At 32.3% G+C, this 26,017-nt stretch overlaps 2 protein-coding genes across 2 annotated transcripts in view; both read right to left on the reverse strand.

The window, feature by feature from the left end:
• Positions 1–12,472, reverse strand: part of LOC145330679 (uncharacterized) — a 41,968-nt gene extending 29,496 nt beyond the window's left edge. Inside the window, exons 1-4 of the mRNA XM_080175337.1 lie at positions 12,368–12,472; positions 8,607–8,660; positions 7,769–7,853; positions 5,368–5,485 (exon numbers count right to left, since the gene is read on the reverse strand). Of these exons, the coding sequence (XP_080031463.1) occupies positions 5,368–5,485; positions 7,769–7,853; positions 8,607–8,660; positions 12,368–12,396 (286 nt within the window). The 5' untranslated portion in view covers positions 12,397–12,472. The remainder of the gene's footprint in view (positions 1–5,367; positions 5,486–7,768; positions 7,854–8,606; positions 8,661–12,367) is intronic.
• Positions 12,473–14,505: 2,033 nt separating this feature from the next.
• The window catches only part of LOC145330362 (uncharacterized), a 50,872-nt gene continuing 39,360 nt past the window's right edge, over positions 14,506–26,017 (reverse strand). Inside the window, exons 12-16 of the mRNA XM_080174998.1 lie at positions 25,889–26,003; positions 21,505–21,574; positions 20,727–20,807; positions 15,054–15,114; positions 14,506–14,593 (exon numbers count right to left, since the gene is read on the reverse strand). Of these exons, the coding sequence (XP_080031124.1) occupies positions 14,506–14,593; positions 15,054–15,114; positions 20,727–20,807; positions 21,505–21,574; positions 25,889–26,003 (415 nt within the window). The remainder of the gene's footprint in view (positions 14,594–15,053; positions 15,115–20,726; positions 20,808–21,504; positions 21,575–25,888; positions 26,004–26,017) is intronic.

Below are 26,017 nucleotides of genomic sequence, written 5' to 3' on the forward strand. Positions count from 1 at the left end.
AAATTTAAGTAAATTCGTTTGAAAACTGATTAAATACTGTTTAAGAACAAACTGACGTTTTTAGAGCTTTATTATAGAGATGCTTCGCTTATAACATTGTACCTTGTTGTAATAGGAATCAGTATTCAAAAAATCAGATAAATAGTATAATTTTAACATACAAAAATTTGTTGTTAAAAAATATTAAAAATCAGCTTGTTTTAAATGGACGTACGGACTTTCTGGTAACAATTACAGAGTTGCTGCGCTTTTTAAGTCGTACTGTTACAGGAATCAGCATGCTAAGTTTGAAATCAATAGGACAATTCTAACCTATTTAAATTAACGAAAAGAGCAACGGACGGACGTACGGACCGACCCTAATCATAGAAAAGCTTCGCTTTTATAAAAAAAAACTAGACAAATATGAATGATATACTTTCTGATATTGGGTTAACTTGTGTTGTATGAACTTTAGATTTTCAATATTTTCATATTGGCTTTTCACATCATCTCACAAGTAGGCTTTTCTCTAAAAATACCTCAAAAGCTGCTAACGGCCAAACGGCCGTACAAACATTCTATTATGCTACATGAATTGAATAGAGAAATGCCCACAAAAAGTGTCTTTTTTTGCGCGTTTATTTGCTTTGCACGTTCTAGGTGTTCAATTTGTTCTAGGATTAAAAAACTGGTTTTAATCTTATGATTTTACATTTTTATATTCATAGAAAGCTGGATATAATACGATGCTAGACTTAGTTTTTTCGTATGGATGAGAATCGGTTCCTATCCACCGGATTCGAATGAATACGAGAATAGTTATATCTCGCATCGTACTATAAACGGCTTTCCGCGGATATAGAATGTACAATTATGAGGTTAAAACTAGTTTTTTTAGACCCGAGGTGCCGAAGGCACCGGCTAAATAAACTATATTTAATCTTATGATTGTACATTTTTATGTTCGTAGAAAGCTGGATATAATACGATGCTAGATATAGCTTTTTCGTATCCACCGGATTCGAATGAATACGAGAATAATTATTAATAGGCCTTGTTTTAATGTTGGAATATTATTTTTTGAAAGAGGGAATCTTTCATATTTCCCATTTAGTCATGTCATGACGTCATTGGTGAAAAGTTAACCTTTTACTACCCTTTAGCAATATAAAGTAGACAAATAAGTTACAAATTAAATAGCTTAGGTTTTTCTTAGGTAGTTAAATGAAACCAATAAAATATGATTTTTAAAAATGCTTTTATACTTAATACTTTTAACACTTAATACGACACATAATGCTTAAATGGTTTTATTTTATAAGTTAAAGTTGATTTAATTTTGAAGATTTTTTTTTTAAAAATGCAAATACTATGACCTAGTTGTATAAGTTGCATTTTTTAAAAATCAAATGACTGAGTAGTACTTTAGAGTTCTGTGCAAAATATTGTTCAGCCAATTTTCATTCATGAAAAAAATACTCAAGTCAAATGGAAACAAGGATGACATCATCCATAAATGTTTAAAAAATAAAATAACCCCTTTTAAAATATTAAGTTTGTGCTTATTTGCCTGGGGAATATTCACTAGAAATTAGATAAGCCTATATCATGTTAGGAAGCAGTAATCATTGATAAAAAAAATCTTCAAAAAATTCATATACAATCTATCTATTATAGCAAATGAGAAAAACATATTCTACCCATGTATAAGGCACAAAAAAGTTAGTTATTAAAGGATCTAAAGGGATAAGACAGTGGCCAATATATTGATGTACATACATCCCCAATGATGATACAAAAAATTTCCTCTTTTGTAGATTATAATCAGTGGAAGAAATGTTTGAACACTCAACTTAATGAGGCAACCAATTATAATTCAATAAAGGTCCCCAAAGTTGTTAAGCCAACGAATTAGAAAACTTTATTATAAAACTTTGGGGACTAGTGTAATAAACAATCCAATGTATCTTCCCTGAGTCACGTACCTCCAAAGCGTTCAAGTTACAAGAGAAGCTTTGCTACTAGAAAGATAAAATAAAAAGGGACTGGGAGACGGGGAGGGGGGGGGGCAAGGTTAAGGATAATGAAATAAACAAAGTAATTGCAAAACTGAAACTAAGTTACCAGACTGCAACTTTACAGTGGCATGGATATGGCAACAGCGAAAAAAAAAATTTTCCTGATTTTTTTTATATAAAAGTGTAGGTTTTTACTTTGTGCTTATTTGGTTCTGGGCTAAAGATATGATTACTTATAGATGTTTTTGTCAATTCCAATGACAGCAGTACTTTTGGCCGCTATCGGACTTTTGAAAAAACTTTTCTTTGTATTGAAAAAATGTCGACTTTATCCCGTAATCTTGACCCCAAAAAGGGATAATTTTGTTTATAATCATTAAAGCCATATGTACATCAAATCAACCCCTGACAGACTGACTAAGTTTGGGTTATATCCAAGTAGGGGTAGAACATTGGACTGTAAATTACTTTAGTACCCAAAGTGTCATCTACGATTACTCAAAACTTTTGGGTACTTTTCTTGAAATTTGTTTGGTTGGTTTCAGCCTAGTCATGTCCAAACTATTTAATTAATAAAAAATTAATTACTATTTAATTATTCTAAAGAAGGGGTAACTTTGTTGATCGCCATTTAACTTTTATATCAATTTAACGTTCATTGGCTTATCACTTTCCACCCTGCAATGGTCAAGGGAGAAGACAATGGGCGTTAAATTAATGTACATCCTTATGATGATAAATAAAATTAACGTATCTGTGGAATAAAATTACAGGTTAACACAATAATAGCAGGAATCTAAATTGGTAAGACAATGGCCGATAAATTCATTTAAATCCCCAATTTTTATCAGTGCTTAAACGTTTGGACACTCGACTTAATGAACCAACCAATCAAAATTCAGTACCCAATGTTATTGAGCTGAATAGCAAGAAAACGTTTTTATAATACTTTGGGAACTAGTGAAATAAACAGCCTAATGTCCCCTTCCTCCCTAATATATACATAGTATATGAAGAAAAAAACAAGGATGACAACATCCATAAGTAGCGAAGCACAAAAATTGTGGATGGGAATACGTAGAAGTAGATTTAAAGTGTTTTTATTAAAGTCAGGAATAGATTTATTGGAGAAAATAAACACAAAACCTTGTTTTATTTTGTATGATGAAGACGGTTAAAGTAAATTACATACTAGATGCACATAACAATGGGGAAAATATTTTGAAACTGTTAATGCAAAAAAGTTTTAAAATTGGACCAAAAATACCAAAGATATGGGGAAATATGTCAAACATAAAAAAATAGCCAAAAACCTGCTAAAAGGCAGTTTGGCCGCCATTGTTTCTTTTTGATATCTTTAACTGTAAACTTTTTAAAAATTGGACAATAAACACCAAAGATATGGGGAAAAATCTGAAAAATATAAAAATAGCCAAAAACCTGCAAAAAGGCAGTCTGACCGTCATCGTTGTTTTCTTCAAACGACGAGAAATTTAATTTTGATATCTTTAACTGAAAAAATTTGAAAATCGGACCATAAACACCAAAGATATTGGGAAAATTTGGAAAATATAAAAATAGCCTAAAACCTGCTAAAAATCAGTCCGACCGCTATTGATGTTTTATAGTTAATTGTGCTCCTTAATGATGGGAATGTTGTAAAAAAATTTCAGCTCTCTATCTTTTATAGGAGTCGAGAAAATCACGTTTCCCCCAATTAATTAATTACGGACAGACGGACGGACGGACAGACGGACATACGGACAGACGGACGGACGGACATTGTGAATTATAGAGTAGCTTCGCTACTAAAAACAACGATAAGTTTGTCCTCTCTCTCTCTCTCACTCTCTCAACTAAATGCAGAAATGTGCACAGTTTGTAAGGAAAACTTGTTTTTTAGGTCAATGTAACAAATTATTACTTTCAGTTTCTGTCAGTGTCAAGTGACTACAAACATAATCGATATATTAGTACTTGGATGTTGCACCAGATTTTCATGCACTCTGATAAAGAGATACTCGCAGCTGGCCAAATAACGATAACCCCTGTCAAACCCCTTAACTCTACCTCCCCCCCCGCAGTAGAATTTTTGGTAATTTCTATCTTTCCTCAATTTTGAGTTAAATGTCCCAAAGGCTAGCATTACCATTTAAAAGTTGCCATACAACAGATTTATTGTTATACTACAAAATTAGGCAAAATACAGCCATTTTGCTGAACATGGTCAAAGAAATATTTAAACAAAGTGAATTTTTTCATTAAAATCATCGTACATTGCTTTTTTTACTTTTTCCTAGAATAAATTGGTGTGAAAAGCTGATTAAATGATATGAATATTTCATTGGTATAGACAGATGTTTCTACTTTAAAATACCAAGAAAAATTAGAAAAGTAGTCATAAATCTTATTTAAAATCCATGAGCACCACAAATTGCATCTTTAAAAAAACATGTATTTTTTATGTTTAAAGGATTTTCTAACTTAGGGAGCCAAGTTTCCAAAAGTTATTTATGCCCTGATTAAATTCAAGTATACATAATTCAAGGTTAGTACATATATCTTGGAAATTTGGCTCCCCAAAATTGGCATTTGTGACTGGTAAACTTTAAAAATCCCTAAAATAGCAACAAAAAAAATGTGCCCCCCAACTGGATCAATTCATCCACGTATATTCTATATCCATTACCAACTTTTCATTCTTTGTAAGTGGATTTCGAATCAGTTCTCAGCCATGCTGAACAAATGTATAGCATCGTATAAGAGACATTTGTCCACAAATATTAAAATTAAAATACCATTTTGAAGCTGTTTTTATATAATACTTGAGCTCATTTATAGACATTTATTTCCTATATAGATCTGTCATGGATCTTGATGCAATACAGCAGGCCGTTTTGTAATAAGTTAAAAAATTGGAAGATTTCAATAAACAAAAGTTGTCGCAAATATAGGTATTTAAATTTGCGATATATTATTTCAGGGGTTCATTATTTATCTATTGGTGTTTGATTATTGTGTGATACCTTAAATCTAATTATATTTGTATGTGTCTATATTCGTAGAATATTCCTGTAATACGATGCTATTCATGCTTTTTTAGTATGCCTGAGAACTGGTTCTAATCCAGCAGATATTAACGGTTTTGATGTAAATACAGATAACTACCTCTCTCCCTTTTTTAATGGCCTCTTTCGTCTGCTACCAAATTGTTTTCTGCTACTGTGTTAATATCCACGACACCATTGGTTGATTTTCAATGACCCAATTGAGAGTCGGCACAAGGACATTGTGATGGTGAGATACAGTTATTTAACCCCTTTTCCCTCAAGTATTTTACTCTTATCTAAATATAATTTAGTTTTACCTGGCATGACACAGTTGTAGAATGATCCTTCTTGTATATGAAAGACAACCTCCTCCTGCGCCCCTAACCTCTCATTTGCCATGGAGATTGTCACCTCAGTGCGCAAATACTTCTCAGCCTAAAAAAAACAAGAATGTTATCCAATCGCAGGGATCTAAAGGGATAGGACAATGGCCGATAATTAAAGTGAAACCCAAATGATGATACACAACAAGGAAGACAACATCCATAGAAGCGAAGCTCTGAAATGGTAGGACAAACGAACATTAAAACTTATAGAGTGCCAGAACTGAATAAGCAGAATATAAATGTATACAATCGAAAGAAATTGTAAGTAAATTTGTTGAAAACTGCTTGATACAGGATAATGTTTTTACATTTTTAGGAGGACTTGATTAAAGAAATGCTTCGCTTATAATATTGTACTTTGTTGTCCCAGGAATTAGTATACCAAAAATCTGATTAATCGGATAATTAAATTACATAAAAATTTGTTTTTAAAAAAGTGAAAAATCAACATGTTTAAAATGGACGTACGGACATTTTAGTAACGATTATAGAGTTGCTAAGCTTTCTAAATTGTACCTAACCATTACAGGGATCACCATACAAAGTTTAAAATCGAGAGGACAATTCTAACATGCCTAAATTAATCACAAAAGCTATCCGTCACGGACGTACGCACCTTCTTTGAATACAATTAGTGGTTAAAACGTGCGGACACTCTACCTAATGAACCAACCAATCAAAAAGTCCCAAAAGTTGTTGAGCCAACGAATAAAAAATGTTAATATTCAGTTTTGTATCAAATAGTTCAATATAACCTCCCTACATAGATATATGAGTTGATAAGCAATAATTCCAAACGTTTCAGCCACTTATTTTAATTTACAGAAGGCGCGATTTTGTGCATCATCATTTGAGATAAGCATAATTTTTGGCCATTGTGTTATCCCTGCAAAAGCCTGTGCACGCCACTGTATAAAACCTATTTCTTCCATTTCCACTTGATAATATTATATGGGAATAGTCCCTTTCGTGGCACCACTTCGTCGTATTTTTAAAATGGCTTTTTATAGGTTATTTTAGGTTATGTTAGGTTATATTGGGTTAGGTAATTGCCCCACAGGGTTGGGCAATTGGCCCTGCAGGGTTAGAGTCCCCCGCAGGGGCTAGAAGTAGGAGAAAAGCTACTGTGAAAAAAAACGAAGAATCGTCCCTTAAGGAGCGTTGCCATGAAAGGGACTATACCCCATTATTTAATAGGAATACATTTTTATTTGAAAACGTACTAAGATTAATTTATTTCTTTTTTTTTGAACATAAATTATATAACAATTTTGTACTATTTCTTTATAAATTGAATTAAATTTCTTTCTTTCATTTTCCATCTCTCTCCTCTCTCTCTCTCTCTCTCTCTCTCTCTCTCTCTCTCTCTCTCTCTCTCTCTCTCTCTCTCTTCTCTCTCTCTTCTTTCATGATGGTAATCTATTTTCAATTTCCTTCAATATTTTGTTTACTCAAATGTTTCAAGACCAAATATTCAATAAATCCTTCTTCATTCTATCTTCTGTATACAGTTAGGAGGTTGAAACCATTTTTATAGAAGCAGAAACATAATCTATGATTATGGTTTTGACCCTCTAAAAAATGTAATGTATGGTTCCATTTTCCCCTCTCTTGGTAATGATACATCATGGCCGATATGATTTTTGTAATCTACCATTCCATTTTGGCCTCTCTTGGTAATGATATCGTTATCTTTATCATTATGATTACCATTATCTTTTAACATCGACATAATAGAAATCATACATACTATTTTTAAACCTTTAATTTTATGTCGATTTAAATAAAGAAATCAATATTTGTAAATACGCTGATATGTAAACAAGAATGTACCAGTTTCGCCTCTATTGAAAGTGGAATGGTACATTACAAAAATCATATCGGCCATGATGATATCATTACCAAGAGAGGGGAAAATAGAAGCATACATTACGTTTTTCAGAGGGTCAAAACCGTTATCATAGATTATATTTCTGCTCCTAACTGATAAAGGCGTAGCTTCTATATACTAAAGTAGAATGAGGTATTTGTTTGTTCTTGATTAAATAAACAAGGATGACAACATCCAGGAGTAGTACGAACTAACTGGCAGACGAACAGTTATTAAAAAGTAACTTCGGTACCATAAATGCATATATATCAACCCTACAGTTTTAATTAAAAACTAATATAAATAACACAATTCATGCTCAAACAATGACAATAAGAAAACAATATTGAACTTTGAATCTACTCACCACTCCAGAGCACTAAAGCTCGAGACCTAGCCCTTGTGAAGAATTTTAGAAGCTAAAATTATTAAGGAGCAAAGCTACTCAAAAACAAAGTTCACCTGTTTATTATTAACTCCAAGTCTATGATTTACAACAATTGTTTTCTCTTCTGGTGAGGAATCATAACTTGGTAAGTGGTTGGACCTTAAAAAACGATAGCTGAAATAAAAAGTTAGTTGCTATAGCTAGCCATCCTTTTTAACTTTACTAACGGCTTCGCCCCTAGCCTCTAGGGGCTTTGCCCCAAGAGGTAATTAAAGAAAAAAAATGATTAACTGTAGATGCCCCCACAAATTTTAAATAATTAAAAAAAAATGAGGGGGGATTTTTTTCATTTATGGGGGGGTTGGGGGTGTCCCACCCCCCAAAAAAATAGCCTAAAACCACCACAAGACCAGTAGGTATATTCCCTGAAGAGTAGAATCCGATCGGTTCAGTGGTTACCGAGATCTTAAGGGACGGACAGACAGACGGACAGACATCATTCTACTTTGTATTATAGATAAGAAGCACTCAAATGGATACGAAAAACAAGGATGACACCATCCACAAAAAACAAGGCTCATCATTCATACAGACAATCAAATGATTTGCAATTCTTAATCTAAGTTATATTGTTAAAGACAGCTTTCCGCGGATATTAAAACAAAAAATTAAGAGATTAAAACCAGTTTTGTTGGCTCCTAGGTGCCAAAGGCTCAAGCTAACAAGACTGGTATCAAATTTAGGTTTCTTAATTTTAATATGGAAATATAAATATATGTGAAACGTTTTCTGTAATACGATGCTATACATGATTTTTCAATTATGGCTAAAAAACGGTTATGACACAATGACATTAATCTGTTTCGAAGCCATACTAGAAATGATTTTCCTTGAATAAAAGTTGCCACTTACCCTGCTAGAGAGAAAACATCAATTGGAGATTCAGATTGTGCTATACTCTCTTGCCTACAATAAGAATATTCTTGTTATTATGATTCAGATTGTGCTATACTCTCTTGTCTACAATAAGAATATTCTTGTTATTATGATTCAGATTGTGCTATACTCTCTTGTCTACAATAAGAATATTCTTGTTATTATGATTCAGATTGTGCTATACTCTCTTGTCTACAATAAGAATATTCTTGTTATTATGATTCAGATTGTGCTATACTCTCCTGTCTACAATAAGAATATTCTTGTTATTATGATTCAGATTGTGCTATACTCTCTTGTCTACAATAAGAATATCCTTGTTATTATGATTCAGATTGTGCTATACTCTCTTGTCTACAATAAGAATATTCTTGTTATTATGATTCAGATTGTGCTATACTCTCTTGTCTACAATAAGAATATTCTTTTTATTATAATTCAGATTGTGCTATACTCTCTTGTCTACAATAAGAATATCCTTGTTATTATGATTCAGATTGTGCTATACTCTCTTGTCTACAATAAGAATATTCTTGTTATTATTATTCAGATTGTGCTATACTCTCTTGTCTACAATAAGAATATTCTTGTTATTATGATTCAGATTGTGCTATACTCTCTTGTCTACAATAAGAATATTCTTGTTATTATGATTCAGATTGTGCTATACTCTCCAGGGATAAGGGATGGGAAACGTAAGAAAATATTATTCCAGGCCTATTTTCCAACTAGGCCTAAAAAACTAGTTTCGGGATGACGCAGTAGTTAGATTTGAAAACTATGAACAATGATGAAATAGCTATTATATGAATGCAAAGAAAAAAAGTATAGAATAGAATTCAGGTAGTTGATTTCACCAATCATAAAATATAATAAAAACTTTCCAAAGAACCAATATGTTAGTGGCTTTAAGTAGAATCCCGTTATTACTTCGCCAACCCCCCCCCCCCGCACCCCCCCCATTTAAAAAAAAAAGTTTTTTTTGAGATGGTTAAATCTGATTTATTTTCAAACATTTTAAGGAGGGATCTACTTCACCCCAAAATTTGTATTTAGAAATGAACACCGCTTTAGCCCCCCAGCTTTAATAAATAAATTAAGTAGATTTGAATAAGTACATGGGTAACATTCTATCAACAAATTGTTCCATAGCAAACATATAAATTAAGAATTTTTAAAAAAATTAATTTTACGTTAAATATTAACAGAAAAGTTCAATTAAGTGTGCATTAATTTTTACCAAAATTAATGAAAATTTTTTTTTAACAAAACACAGTACACTTTTATTTACATATTGAACTAGTTTTGTATTTGTAATCATTTAGGTGGGTTATCAATTCCACATGAAATGTAACTTTTAAATTGAGTTTTTCACATTGTTCTAAAGTATAAAATGTTGAATCCTACTCAGTCTTCAAAAAACGATCTCTCAATTTATGTTTTGCTATATGGACATTTATTAATGTGTAGGTTTAATAATAAGTTGATGTGATTGAACGTCATATATATTGTTGTCCTTCTGATAGCAGAAACTTTCCATTGTTGTCTTTCTAATAGCAGAAATTTATGTTTGCTTGAATTAATTTAGCCAATAATGAACTGGGGGACGCGTTTGTTATTAATAATTGGTTAATGCTAAAAGCAAGTTTCAGGTTATTGGATATTGGCCTACAGCCAATGAGGAACTGGCGAAAATGAGTTGATTTTATAGGCAAAAAAGAAAAGTTGCCCCATCACTTTTAAAAGGAGGCTGAGACCTAATTTTCGGCCAGGTTTCCCATCCCTTATCCCTGATACTCTCTTGTCTACAATTAAAATATCCTTGTTATTATGATTCAGATTGTGCTATACTCTCTTGTCTACAATAAGAATATTCTTGTTATTATGATTCAGATTGTGCTATACTCTCTTGTCTACAATAAGAATATTCTTGTTATTATGATTCAGATTGTGCTATACTCTCTTGTCTACAATAAGAATATTCTTGTTATTATGATTCAGATTGTGCTATACTCTCTTGTCTACAATAAGAATATTCTTGTTATTATGATTCAGATTGTGCTATACTCTCTTGTCTACAATAAGAATATTCTTTTTATTATAATTCAGATTGTGCTATACTCTCCTGTCTACAATAAGAATATTCTTGTTATTATGATTCAGATTGTGCTATACTCTCTTGTCTACAATAAGAATAACCTTGTTATTATAATTCAGATTGTGCTATACTCTCTTGTCTACAATAAGATTATTCTTGTTATTATAATTCAGATTGTGCTATACTCTCTTGTCTACAATAAGAATATTCTTGTTATTATGATTCAGATTGTGCTATACTCTCTTGTCTACAATAAGAATATCCTTGTTATTATGATTCAGATTGTGCTATACTCTCTTGTCTACAATAAGAATATTCTTGTTATTATGATTCAGATTGTGCTATACTCTCTTGTCTACAATAAGAATATCCTTGTTATTATGATTCAGATTGTGCTATACTCTCTTGTCTACAATAAGAATATCCTTGTTATTATGATTCAGATTGTGCTATACTCTCTTGTCTACAATAAGAATATTCTTGTTATTATGATTCAGATTGTGCTATACTCTCTTGTCTATAATAAGAATATTCTTGTTATTATTATTCAGATTGTGCTACACTCTCTTGTCTACAATAAGAATATCCTTGTTATTATAAAGGCCCACAGGGTTTGGGTTCCCGCAATTTTAAATCTAATCCGCGTTTTTTATTAAGTAAGATGAGAGATTCATTGGTTCAATCGATTTATATTTTGTTTAGTTTGTCAAAAAAATTTTAAAAAATCCTTATAATAAAGTAAAAGGATGTTTGTCTGTCTGTTTGTCTGTGTGTCTGTTTGTCTGTGAGTCTGTTTGTACCAAAGGATCTCGCTAACCGCTGAACCGAACGAGTTCTCCTTAACAGGGTAGCTTCTCATAGGTCACGGTAAGGTTCATAACTATTTTTGGGGAGCTTACCACAACCCTCCTAAGAGAAATCGCCTCTAGTAAAAAATTACCCCCAAAAAAACTTTTTGTTTTAAAATCTAAAATAATAAATTGAGTTATCAAATTCGACTCTCCTCTCCTCAAGTGCCCCTAGAGGTCTCTAGTAAAGTATAAAGTAATAACGCAATTCTAATAGGTTTATCAGGGATCTTAAAGGAAAAGACAATAGACGAAAATCGATGTACTTTCCCATTGATAATTACCAAAATTCTGTAGATTAAAATTATCGATTGAAAGTTGAAAAGACATTACTAGTGTTGAACCAACCAATCACAATTTAATAAAAGTTCTCAAAGTTTTAAAAGTGGATTAAAACTTCGGGTAACACTTCCAGTTTATTGTCCAGTGCCTACCTGGTAACTAATGAATTTAAATCGTACATGAATCAAACGCTATTGTTAAGTCAAACTGTACATAATTATCACCGCAATGGATTAATTATTACTTGGATCTTACACCAGATTATCATGTACTCTAATAAATTTAGCTTGGTAAAATGACTATTCTTCCCTTCCAACCTCATTAACCCCTCCCATCCCCATCTGAATGAACGAACTGACCAATATATTATGTCGATGTCAGCAACCTAAATTGACATTTTTTCCTATGTCATAGTATCCACGTATTTTTTTCCTAGTATGGCTTCGAAACCGTTAATATCCGCTGGATTAGAACCGGCTCTCGTCCATACTAAAAGCAGCCATTCTTACCTTGGATTACATCCAAAGAATGCGGCCATCCCAGATTTTTTGCCCGGCTTCTTGGCTCGAATATTCAGCTTGGGTTGACTGCAGGCAAGTTTAATAAGATTTGAATTTGAATTTCAATTACTTTTTCAGCTCTAAAAGAAACTATGTATTTCTATTTACCAGCGATCGTGGTTCAACACGTAGCGCATCCGCTCATCGCCGGAGAGGTGATAGGTTTGAACCTTGGACCACTACCGCGTTAAAAATAGTTCCTTCTGCTGCTATGTCTGGTGCGCGACATGAATAGTAAGAGTAGGTGAATGCCTTAGCCCATAAACAGGCGCAACTCATTACTATGTACAATTAGGACTTCTCAGACAAAGGTAGTGCAAAAAAGAGTTGGTTGTCTGATGCATGTTAATTAACCTAATATCCTTGGGTGTTAGAGTATCGCATCCCATTAAACGCGGATGATGCTATGGATTTTCTAAATGATCACTTAAAATTGAAGTAAAATCCCACCCTTACGAGGTAAGTAAAGGTGTGTATTTCTATTTTAGTGGCAAGGCTACTCTATAATTTGACTTATTTGTCTGTCCGTCTGTCAGTTCGTAACATTCTGGAAAATTGTGATTTACTCGACTGCTCTTCAAGATAAGCAGCTAATATTAAGATTCTCTACAACAATAAGCGTCTAATATATAATTTACTTGATCCGTTAGTCTGTTGTTAGTTATGCTACAAAAAAACCAATTATTTTAATCTTTAAAAGGATAGGTTTCGTGAAGACGAAGAAAGTCGCTCAATGTGACGTCATAAAAATGAGGAATTATCCATCTCTTTTTTAGGGGTTTTCTTTCCCGCTTGTCCTCTCCTCATCCCTCACTTTTATGACGTCAGAATTTTTTTTTTGAGGGACTTTCTTCGTCTTCAGTTTTCATGCTTAAAAAAAAGAAATATATAAATTAAAATTATTTCAAGCAGATTGAACCAGCATTAAATAAAAACTTTGAAAATAGATTATAAAGAAATGACTTTGACAAAAGTTTGAAAATTGTAATTATCATAAGAAACTTTTTGGCTGTTTTTTTGCAATCATTTACATTTAAAAGCAAAATAAAGAGATTGATTTTTAAATTTGGATGTTTTTTTAAATGTGCTTTCTAAATTACAACGAGAGAAAAATAATAAAGGGGGAGGTAGGTTGTCCTATAATTCCGTATAGGTGTGAGTTTTAAGGCTTAAAAACAGTAGAAGAACGATAATATTCACTAAATGTGTATATTCCTTATTGAAAATAATAATAGACAAAAATATTAATGAAAAATATTTAGTGAATATTATCGTTCTACTTCTGTTTTTAAGCAAAAAAAGCTCACCTTTACGAAATTTTAGCACAACCTACCTCCCACTAAGTTAATTTAAAAAATAAATAAAAAAAGATAAGATTACAAATTACACCCTAGAGCCCTAACATGTTTTCTGTTGGGTTTCTTAAAAGAAGAAAAATTAATTCATTTGAACCATAAACTGTAAAATAGCTAACAAATTAGCTGCACTACTTTTGAAAATAGTTTATAAAAGACTAAAACTGTATTACATAATTATACTAAAATGTATAAACTGTATGTTGCAGTCAGATGCTCACAAGTTATATTAAACTTTCAACTTGGAATTCAATTACAAAAACAATTTTATTATATAACAAATAATTCGCTAAACCTCCCCCCAATCTTAATTTATAGAAAATAAATTAGAAAAAATATAAGTTTAATTTTTAAAAATACTTTACAACTGCGGGGGCCCTAACCCTGCGTGACCTACAACTGCGGCCCTAACCCTGCGGGCTACCCAGTAAACGGTGCCCAATATCCCGTATTTTGGTAAAAAAATCTACGTAATCAACAATAATAAATGTTGATTTATGTATTGAACGATCCAATGATCAAGCATCGCTGTTTTGAAAAGTGTTTTTGTTCCCCGGAACACTCAATTAGTTACATAATTTCTTAGAAAAAGAGAATACATAAATTAGATTATAAACTTTTTATCTATCTATCTATCTATCTATCTATCTATCTATCTATCTATCTATCTATCTATCTATCTATCTATCTATCTATCTATCTATCTATCTATCCATCTATCTATCTATCTATCTAAATCTTAATATTCCTGGTATGAGTAGCAGTGAACTGTACCAGTCCCTCGGGATGATCTACTTCTAGGTTGTTATCATTTGTTACACTGAATAAGAAAATTATTGAGATCTAATTTTAAATTTAAAAAAAGTTGTCATTGTTAAATTCTAAAGGGGCGTTTCGTCGTATTTTCACAATAGGTAATTTTAGGTGTGGTTTGACAATTGGCCCCACAGGGTTAGAGCCCCCCCCCCCCGCAATAGAAAAAATCTAATGTGAAAATACGACAAAACGCCCCTTAAGAGGTGATGTCACGAAACTAACAATTCCTGAAAGTAGCTGTGGAATACCTTTTTTATAGGGACAAATCCGTAATCATAGATTATACCTCTGCTTTTATCGAAATAGTTTCAACCTTTCAAATGTTATAAAATCTTTGGAGCGGGACAAAATATGTAATATAATTTTAAAGGATTTTCTTTCACACTTCTACTCGCATCTCCCTCTTTTTTATGACGTCACATGGCTGATTTTTGAGACATTTTGTCCCGCTTAAACTGTCTAACCTGACAAGGTTTGTGTACAGATCTGTCTTCTTTTTCTTGCTTTTTGGCTTCTGGTGGTTTCCTAAAATTAAAATATTTATCTTTCGTATATAATCACGCTTTGTTTGTTATTTATCACACACCGTATTAAAGACAGCTTTCCGCTGATGGTAAAATGAAAAATCATACTGAAAGGTTATGTATCGTATCCTTAGATCCCTCGAGGCTAACAAAAATTTTCTATAAATTTTATTTTTTAAATACGATACATGATTTTTCAGTGTTGCTTAGAATCGGTTCTAACCCAGCGGATATTAATTGGTTTTGTATCCGTACTGTCAATATCTATAAGTAGCTAGGCACAAAAAAACCATTAAACCTTAAAAAATAACGTTTACATCTTTTGAACAATAAGACAGACATAGAGATGTACATAAAAAATTATAAATTAGATGCGCTTATGTCGTAGAAATCTTCACTAAAAATTTCAGCTGTTAATTTTGAATAGAAGCCGAGAAATCACATTGCCCCCCTATAGCTGTCGGACTGACTGACGGAAAGGCAAAGTAAATTATAGAGTAGCTTTGCTCCTATAAATCAAAAGCTATAATTCAATGCTTATTTCTTTAAAAAAAAATTCTAAGATAAATAAAATAATTTTCATAAATTGAATTAAGGGAATCCAGCCTTGATATAAAAATTAAAATTGTTACTAAATATATTTAGAAAACTTAAAAGCATAGATATAAAACATAAAACTGTAAATAAGTTAAACTATATAAGAACTTGAACACTGTAAATATAATATATTGCGAGGAAATAGTGGTAGCGAGAGTAGAAAAATAGTTTTGATTTTTTGACACCATTTTTTACAGAGATAAAGAAAAAATAGAATATTGCTCAAGGACGTCCAATGATGGGGATAAGGGCGGTGGGTAAAGCGGTGATTAACCCCCCCCCCACACCCAAATGAACTGTACATCCTTGCCTAAGAATATAAAAATTACCCCCCACAAATTTTTAATTTACATTTTACTCCCCCTCCCCCCCAAAAAAAGATGCAAAAAGCTTGTACGTCCTTGCTTATTGCTTCCAAATGATGACAATAAGATATGGTGGGGTTTTAGGGGATCTTCAAATTAATTCTTATGTAAAAGTAATAGGATGACTGTCTAGGCAGGGAGTAAGGGAGGGGACAATGGATCGAATATTCAATTTTTAGGAGTCTCAGACTTTGGGTACTGGCTTAAAGGGAATGTGCAAGAATTTAGCAGTTTCTGACTGAGTTTGGGTACTAGCGCATGAAATGCCGCTACTTGTTGTGTTTGTTTTTTATGTTGCAGATGGGGAGAAGGGAAGTGGGGGCAAGATAAATAACTACTCGTTGTGTTAATTTTGAATGTAGCAGATGGGGAGAAGGGAGGTGGGGGCAAGGGGCAAGGGAAATAAACAGAATAAAAAGGGGCAGTCATATTCTTGCCCAGCCAGCTAGCAGCTGGCCGGGTCCAATAATCTTGTAATATAAAAATCACACCATAAAACCTCAATATATTTCATCAAAAACAAGTTGTGATTTCACTTTACATGATGCTATGGAAATCTATTATTTAATTAACAATCCCTTTATAATTTCCTCATAATTTATTGGATTAATCTGGATTTCATGGCCTTTCTTTGATAACTCTTATATTGAATTAATTGCCCATTGTCCGCTCCCTTACTCCCTGCTGTCTAGGTGTCTTTCTGTACCGAAGGATCTTGCTAACTGATGAAACGATATGGTTCTCCTTTACAATGTAGCTTCTTATATTACATGAGAAGGTTATTAATATTTTTTTTTTGGGGGGGGGGGGGGGCACCACCACCCTCCCAATATTATTTAAATGATTTACTGTTCATACATCTGAATAATACAATCGGTTTATTCAGTAAAATTCACAACGACAACTAAATAATTTTAACCTACTTTTTTTAAAAGTAGACCTAAATGGTGTTTTTTTTTAAATGCAATTGACTACAGCTATCAACAAAACATATATTAATTTGAAAAAAATGTGACATAAAAACTGAATAATTCGAATTTGCTGATTTTATAAAAAGAAACTGTAATATATCAGCTCTAAACTCTACATGCAAAATACACGAAAAAAATCTATATGCATTATTCCGTGTAGAAGCATTATCTGAGAATTATGATTAATCTAGCGTGGCAGTGAGGAATCCGCCATGTTCTACCAAGAAACAGAAATGGAAACTTTTATCTAGAATTTATCATCAGAGGATGTGGACCAAAATATTTTTTTCTTCAACTTGTTTGTTGGTTATTTTTGTTAGTTTATTATAAGATAGCGGCTGGGAGGGCTGATTTCAACGGTCCATTTTTTTATTTTATTTCTTTTGTTTTAAAAGAAAAAAAATAATAGTTAAAAACCTTCCCAGGACTTCGGATTAGCGGTTATCGAGATCCTTTGGTACACAAATATCATATCAAAACACGCGGCATAAGGCGTTTTGGGTTAGAGTCTGTCCCACAGCGCGCCATACTAGAGACGTTGAAAATTGTACCTACTGCTTCTATGTCTTTCTCGTGACACTAATAGTTAGAGTAGGGGGAATTGTTAATGGTTTGGCCCTTAAACCCATTACCATGCGCACTTAGGACTTCCAGAAAAAGGTCGTGCAATGAAGGGGTTGGTTGTAATATACAATTGGACATAATCATCTTTTTTCTCTTAATACACAACATAAACATACCAATCTGTTTTTATCTAAATTTGTGTAGCAAATAGATTTATCTGCTGTGTCCTTAGAATATGCATGTAAAGATGGGATGATCAGACATACACTTTACAGATTTATGTGCTATATCCATAAAATATGCATGTAAAGATGGGATGATCATACATACACTTTACAGATTTATGTGCTATATCCATAAAATATGCATGTAAAGATGGGATGATCATACATAAACTTTACAGATTTAAGTGCAATATCTATAGAATATGCATGTAAAGATGGGATAAACATTAGGCTATAAAAGTTGAAAAGAATTTTAATGAATATAATAGATTTGAAATCTGCATAAAATTTTAAGGATTTTTTATAAAATTCGTTTTTTATATAATTCATTATTTAAAAGCGCAAATCCAATTTAAGTTAATAAATTTTGACCAATAGGATAGGTGGATTGGAAACTACCTGCGCTCTAATTGGTTGAATGATGTACGTCACTTAAGCTTCTCCAATCAGAGCGCAGATAGTTTTCAATCCACCAATCACAGATGTCAAAATTATTCAACTTAATTTGTATTTGCGCTTATAGATAAAGAATTATACAAAAAACGAATTTTATAAAAATTCCTTAAAATTTTATGCAGATTTCAAAACTATTATATTCATTAAAATTCTTTCCAACTTTTATAGCTTAATAAACATACATATACTTTACAATTTATGTGCTATATGCATGTAAAGATGGGATGATCATACATACACTTTATAGATTTATGTGCTATATCCATAGAATATGCATGTAAAGATGGGATGATTATACATACACTTTACAGATTTATGTGCTATATCCATATAATATGCATGTAAAGATGGAATGATCATTTATGAACTTCAGAGTTTTTTGGCAGATTCATTTTAGCTTTGCTACTATTATTATATTCTTATTATTATTCTTATCATTATTCCTACTTTTATTACTAAAGAACATTTATTTTTTATATTTTTCTGTTATTTCTACAAGTGTACTTGATGCCTGTCTTTTCTTGTTAATGGAAATGTTATGTTCTTAAGCTGACATAAAGCTCCACAAATAATCCTTTTAACATGTATAGTATGGCAGCGTGTTTCATATTAATCAAAAGACATAATAGCAAAATAAGGTTGACAACATTCATAAAAGCGAAGCTCTGAAACGGTAGGACAAACAAACATTAACAGTGTCAGAACTAAACAATCAGAACCTAACTACTACAGAAATCACCATGCAAAGTTTGAAATCAATAGGACAATTCTAACATCCCTAAATTAACGTAAAAAGGTATCCGTCCCGGATGGACGTACGGACCGACCCTAATTATAGAAAAGCTTCGCTTTTAAAAAGAAAAGAGATTTATTAATTATTTTTGAGAATGCAAAAACAAGACTTTATGTGAAAGTTATACTTTCCCATAATTATTGGGGTAAAAATGGGTTGTAGATTAATTTCACCGCCATTGACATCGTACCTTTACCAACCCAAGATAAAAACTTGGAGGATGAATGAGGGAAATGTATTTCTAACCACTGCAGATGTATAATCTAATATTAGATCAAGATATTCTACATGGTAGTCTAACAATTAAATTAGTGCATGCCATAGACAGATAAAGGGTCAGGTAGTTAGGTAGTTTGTGTGGTATATATAGCCTAAAAATGATTTTTTAAACTTGAAATTGCTATCAAGGGACAGAAAATGTCGACGGTAAAAAAAGCTAAATCTTTCCAATTAAACCTATTTTTGCAACTTTAACTATTTAGCCATAAAGGAGAAATTTTCATTTGCTTCTTGATGGTAATTTTGATGTTATTTTTAGATTTTAGAGTAGTTTTTTAGCTATGTTTTGTAGACTTTTTATGAATCATTTACTGGAAGGAAAGATTTTTTCTTCCAGGATTTCCTCTTCGATTAAATATCTATTTGCATATATTTTAGTGGAAATACTTTTCCAGTATGGCTTAGAAACTGATTTATATCCGCTGGAAGAACCGGTTATGAGCTATTCCGAAAAAATCATGTATAGAATCTATTATAGACAATTTTCCACGAGCATTAAAATAATAATCTTAAAATTAAAAACAATTTTGTTAGCAGGGACTTCATCCTCTCGGGGCTTACAAAACTGGTTTATTCTTATAAATTTTTATTAATGATATCTGCTTAAAGTGGATAATAAGATGCAATAAATTATTATTATTAAATTAGATTATCTGTTAATTTTTTAAAACATGAATACACAGAAGGTAATGCTTTAGGTTGGAGGATAGGACAAAGTAAGGTGGAAATAAGAAAACAAGAAATGGAAAAGATTTATAATTCCATTTTTTGCGTCAAAAGATTTCCTACTTTTAATATTTATCATGTGAATATTGTTGAATGATCTGACAAATAATGCCAGGCTGACAATTTGACAGTTTTGAATGAATATTTTCTTATACCATTTTTCATTTCTAGACCATCTTTTACAATTTGTACATAGATGACATGGCTGTTCTTTACCTGAATCTTTTTCTAACTGTACAGAGATGACATGGTCGTTATTTAACTGAATCTGTTTCTAACTGTACAAAGATGACATGGCTGTTCTTTTTCATTTCTATACCATCTTTTACAATTTGTACATAGATGACATGGCTGTTCTTTACCTGAATATGTTTCTAACTGTATAGAGATGACATGGCTGTTCTTTACCTGAATCTGTTTCTAACTGTACAAAGATGACATGGCTGTTCTTTACCTGAATATGTTTCTAACTGTACAGAGATGACATGGTTGTTCTTTACCTGAATCTGTTTCTAATTATACAGAGATGACATGGCTGTTCTTTACCTGAATCTGTTTCTAACTGTACAGAGATGACATGGCTGTTCTTTACCTGAATCTGTTTTTAACTGTACAGAGATGACATGGCTGTTCTTTACCTGAATCTGTTTCTAACTGTACAGAGATGACCAGGCTGTTTGCCTCCATTTCTGGCAGATCTGAGATTTTAACAGCTGATACTAAAAACAAAAATTCCAATAAATTTTGAAAAATAGAAAAAAAAGTTATTATTCGGTCTCCTTTTTATTAAAAATTAAATTTAATAAATAAAAAGTATTGTTATGAATTCAACTAGCGGCTGCTCACTGACAAGCCTCAATCACTTGGAATACTTAAAGAAAAGGGGAAGGTATACCCACCCCTTTCTAATTTATAAAAAAAAATAGTTATACACCTTCCAAAGGCCATTAAGAAACTTCACTATAAATGAGAGCTATATATGTTAAGTAATTAGCGAGCTTATTCACAACAAACCATCAGATATCCTGTTACTTTTATATTATAACTAGCGGCTTCGCCCCTAGCCTCTAGGGGCCTTTTCCCAAGATATTTGAGCAACCTATTTTTTCGTACTTTAGATTTAAAAAGAAAAAGTAAATAAAAATTAATTTTAGCTTTAAAAATTGAAAGAAATTTTTTTTTTGGGAGGTTTTTTTTTTTTTTGTTGGGGAGGGGGTGTCCCAACCCCCAAGAAAATAGCTTAAAACCATCACAGGACCAGTAGGTATATTTCCTGAACAGTAGAGCCCAATCGGTTCAGTGGTTATAGAGATCTTAAGCTTTAGACAGACAAACAGACATCATTCTACTTTGTATTATAGATAGCCTCATTCTCCATCCCTTTTTAATCTTAGGAGCGAAGCTAGTAGTACTTACCTTTGACGTCCATTTCTCTTGGGGCTAGCAGGCTCTTTTGAAAATCAGATGTGATACTGAACAACCTTCCCTAAACAAAAAAAAATAAAGATAATTTTTATCCCTTTAGTTCATATTGATTGATTTTAGAACAATTATATGAATATATTGGCGGAAAATATATTCTTTTCTGAAGCACTGTTTCCTTGACAGATTAATTCAAATCACGTCTGCTGATACCATGAAATAAATAGATAAGTTAATTTGATCAAATATCTCACAACAATTGTAATAGTATTCCACTTATTGAGAAATACAAAATAATTCGGGAATAGTCCCTTTCGTGGCAATGCCCCTTAAGGGGCGATTCGTCGTATTTTTAAAATGGCTTTTGATTATTATTTAGGTTAGGTTAGGTTATATTGGGTTACGTGATTGCCCCGCAGGGTTAGAGCCATTGTCTTAGCCCTTTACATCCATGGATTTTATTATCCATCAAAGCATAGACAGTCGGACAAACGAACATTTACTTATATACCTAGAAGAAAAGAAAAAATTATATCTAAAATTTTAAGCAAAAAAATATTAGTGATTCATATGCTACGCTTATAAGATATTGCCTAATTGTTCCAAGAATCAGTATTTAAAAGCTCAAGTTACCAGGATAAATGCATCCTCTTATAAACTTTGAAATCAAAATAAATATACTAAAATGTTTGAATTAACTATAAGGTATATAATGTAAAATTAATGGATTTATTATTACTTGGATCTTACACCAGATTTTTATGTTCTAATTCTATTATAAATTGAACTCTGTAGCGGGCTAAAACAAGCTCTCCCCCATCCCCTCCCCTCCTACTGGATAAACGGACCAACCAATTAATGCGAGAGAATATTGAAACCTAAATTGATGACACTTTTTCTCCTGACATAATATCCTCGTATATTCTACATTCATTTCAAAATGGTGATTTTTTTGTTCCTATCTGTCTGAGCTGACCCGCATGGGGAGCATTAGCCTACAAACTTGAGCAAAACTTAGAATCAAGTTATTTCAAGTTTTTTTTCACGGATACATTCCTGGAAAAGGAATCCTATTATATAGTAGTAAGGTTTGTTAATCTGTAGCGTAAGATTTCGATAATAACTGAAGCAATTGAGTTCTCCATTCTATGGAAGCTTCACAAAGGTTTTAGGTATGGTTTTAGGCTATTTATTTAAGATAATTCTTATAATGGTTTCAGACTACTTTTCTGCTTTTCTTATCACTTCGAATACAGAGCTCCTAGATGGTAGAGGCGCAGCCGCTAGTAGTCTATGAAGAAAAAAGAAAAAAATCAAATCAAATTGTCTTAATCATCAATGATGTAAAATTACAATATTTCTATTGATCACATAGGCTTAAAAATCCCCCAAAATAATTAGAGTTGTGTTCTTTTGAAATGTAAGAGGTAGGACTCAGATCCCATCCGTCTAAAAGAACTTGAGGATATAAGATCTGTTTTTTTGAATTACCCCTATCTCAGCCTCCTGAGATTTCCCTGGGTGTGCTTACAGCAGAAACATAGGTCAGACAAAGGAGGGGGGGGGGGGGGGGCATCTAAATAACCAAAACTCCAGGGGGAAGTCCATACTTTCTTTGAAACTGTAAGAGATATAAGGACACGCTTAGTTGTTCTTTTTTTAAATTCAGGAAGATTTAAATTAATTCTACAGCAATGGCACTGTTATTTAATGTTTAAACTCCCCCCCCCCCCCAAATAAAGTTTTGTAATTTGCTTTCTTTTAAATAAATTTAAAGTTTTTATCCGGGGATATAAATATTTCAATAATTTTAATGTATTAGTGGCATTTCAGAGTTTACTTCCATTGCCATAGCCCTGAATACGTTTTTAAAATTGAAGGATGTTTTCGACATATAAGTTCAAGTTGAAGAAATTTGCACCTGAAATATCCAAAAACAAGGACAGTTTTGTTTATGAGTAGCGCAAAAATAACTAAACTTTAGATGAAATATGAACAATAAACAGTAAAAATATGTAAAAATGTATATTTTGCGCGTTGCTTCATGAGTAACCACTTAGAGACATCAGAGAGATGGAACCGAGTGAACTCTCCGATTTACATTGGTCACGAGATGGTTTTATGCTATTTTATTTTTAGATTGAAGACTTAGAATAGTTAAGTATATTTGATTACCATCCTTACAATAGATTCTAGGAACGCAGTTGCTAGTCAATTATATAGCAGCATCTAGTGCAGTATTTAGCAGCTTCTAGTACATTATATAGCAGCTGCTAGTATATTATAAAGCAGCTTTTAGTACATTTTATAGCAGATTCTAGTACATTAAATACAGCTGCTAGTACATTATATAGCAGCTGCTAGTACATTATATAGTAGCTTCTAGTAAATTATATAGCAGCTTCTAGTATATTATATAGCAGCTTCTAGTACATTATATAGCAGCCGCTAGTACAGTATATAGCAGCTTCTAGCACATTGTATAACAGCATCTAGTACATTATATAGCAGCTTTTATTACATTATATAGCAGCTTCTAGTACATTATATAGCAGCTTCTAGTACATTATATAGCAGCTTCTAGTGCAGTATATATCAGCTTCTAGTACATTATATAGCAGCATCTAGTGCAGTATATATCAGCTTCTAGTACATTATATAGTAGCTTCTAATACATTATATAGCAGCATCTAGTGCAGTATATAGTAGCTTCTGGTACATTATATAGTAGCTTCAAGTACATTATATAGCAGCATCTAGTGCAGTATATAGCAGCTTCTAGTAAATTATATAGTAGCTTCTAGTACATTATATAGCAGCTTCTAGTACATTATATAGCAGCTTCTAGTACATTATATAGCAGCTTCTAGTACATTATATAGCAGCATCTAGTGCAGTATAAATCAGCTTCTAGTACATTATAAAGCAGCTTCTAGTACATTATATAGCAGCTTCTAATACATTATATAGCAGCTTCTAGTACATTAAATAGCAGCTTCTAGTAAATTTAATAGAAGCTTCTATTACACTATATAGCAGCATCTAGTATAGTATATAGCAGCTTCTAGTACATTATATAGCAGCATCTAGTATAGTATATAGCAGCTTCTAGTGCAGTATATAGCAGCTTCTAGTACATTATATAGCAGCTTCTAGTACATTATATAGCAGCCGCTAGTACATTATATAGCAGCTGCTAGTACATTATATAGCAGCTTCTAGTACATTATATAGCAGCTTCTAGTACATTATATAGCAGCTTCTAGTACATTATATAGCAGCATCTAGTGCAGTATAAATCAGCTTCTAGTACATTATATAGCAGCTTCTAATAAATTATATAGCAGCTGAGCTGGCAAAAAGTAAAGTTTGTACATTGCTACAATGTTCACAAAACTTTTGTTGGGTAAAAATGTTGATCTTGGAAAGGGAATAATGCAAACTTTCAGCTGCGAATATTTGTCAATATCTTTTTAATATCAGTTAGACCACCCCTCCCCACCCAACCCCCAACACAGAAGGGTATGTGTGAGCTTTAGGGGGGTGAAATTTTCAACATGCTAACGAAAATTTTAGGGGAGCTTATTTGTATATTAAAGGCTATTTATTCACACATACTAGCAGCTCGTCAAAGCTTTTTAAAGCAAATTTGTAAATTGTTTTTCACAAACCCATAATTTTTTACTTTGGAAATTTAAGACATTTCTTGCTTCCCATAGCTGCGCTACTTTTGAATTCATGAAGATCTTTGATTTCGTAATCAGGGTGGTCCAAGTTTCAGTTTAAAAGGAAGAAATAAAGAATATTGCGAATCTTTTTGCATTAAAAGAATTTTTCATGTAAAGTTCAGTGAAATTTTTGCAAGAAAAATTTCCTATTTACATTTTATAGAAGGGGATAAAAGCAATGCAATATTCATCTATCAATTTGTCTTTCAATCCTCCGTACGTCTGTCTATCTATCTATTCATAAATATAACTATTTATGACTTAACTTTTCAAATTTAAAATGTGCCGCCAAAATTAACCAATTAGGTTGGTCCTTGTCTAGGTCTATCCAATAATAAGCTTGTATTTTGATAAGAAGTCACGCGATTGCTCCATTTTGGCGGGAAATTCAGAAATTTAGAGACGCGTCATCATGGTTAGACTTTTATAAAATTTATCCACTAGTGGATCACCTATAGCATCTTGAGGCGCAAATGTAATTTCTAGAACCTATCTACTAGACGATCTTATTTGATAGGGTAAAGATTGGCAATCTTTAGGATCTATGTAAACCTTCCTAAAATGAAGAAATAAAACTGTTTAGTACTTATAAAAGTCTTAAGCTTCAGACAAAAAACCTTACTATTTTATATAATAGGATGAATTTTTACCTGAGGGGGGTTACCCCTGAACATGGATCCAGGTCTGGGGAATGGGACCCTGAACTCCTCGAACCACATGGCCCGGGTCACATCGTTAGCATTGTTCAACTTGGATCCCTCAGATCTTAATTGACAAAT

This window comes from Acartia tonsa, chromosome 10 (genome assembly GCF_053477335.1).
Source record: "Acartia tonsa isolate MP-2025a chromosome 10, ASM5347733v1, whole genome shotgun sequence".
NCBI lineage: Eukaryota > Metazoa > Arthropoda > Copepoda > Calanoida > Acartiidae > Acartia > Acartia tonsa.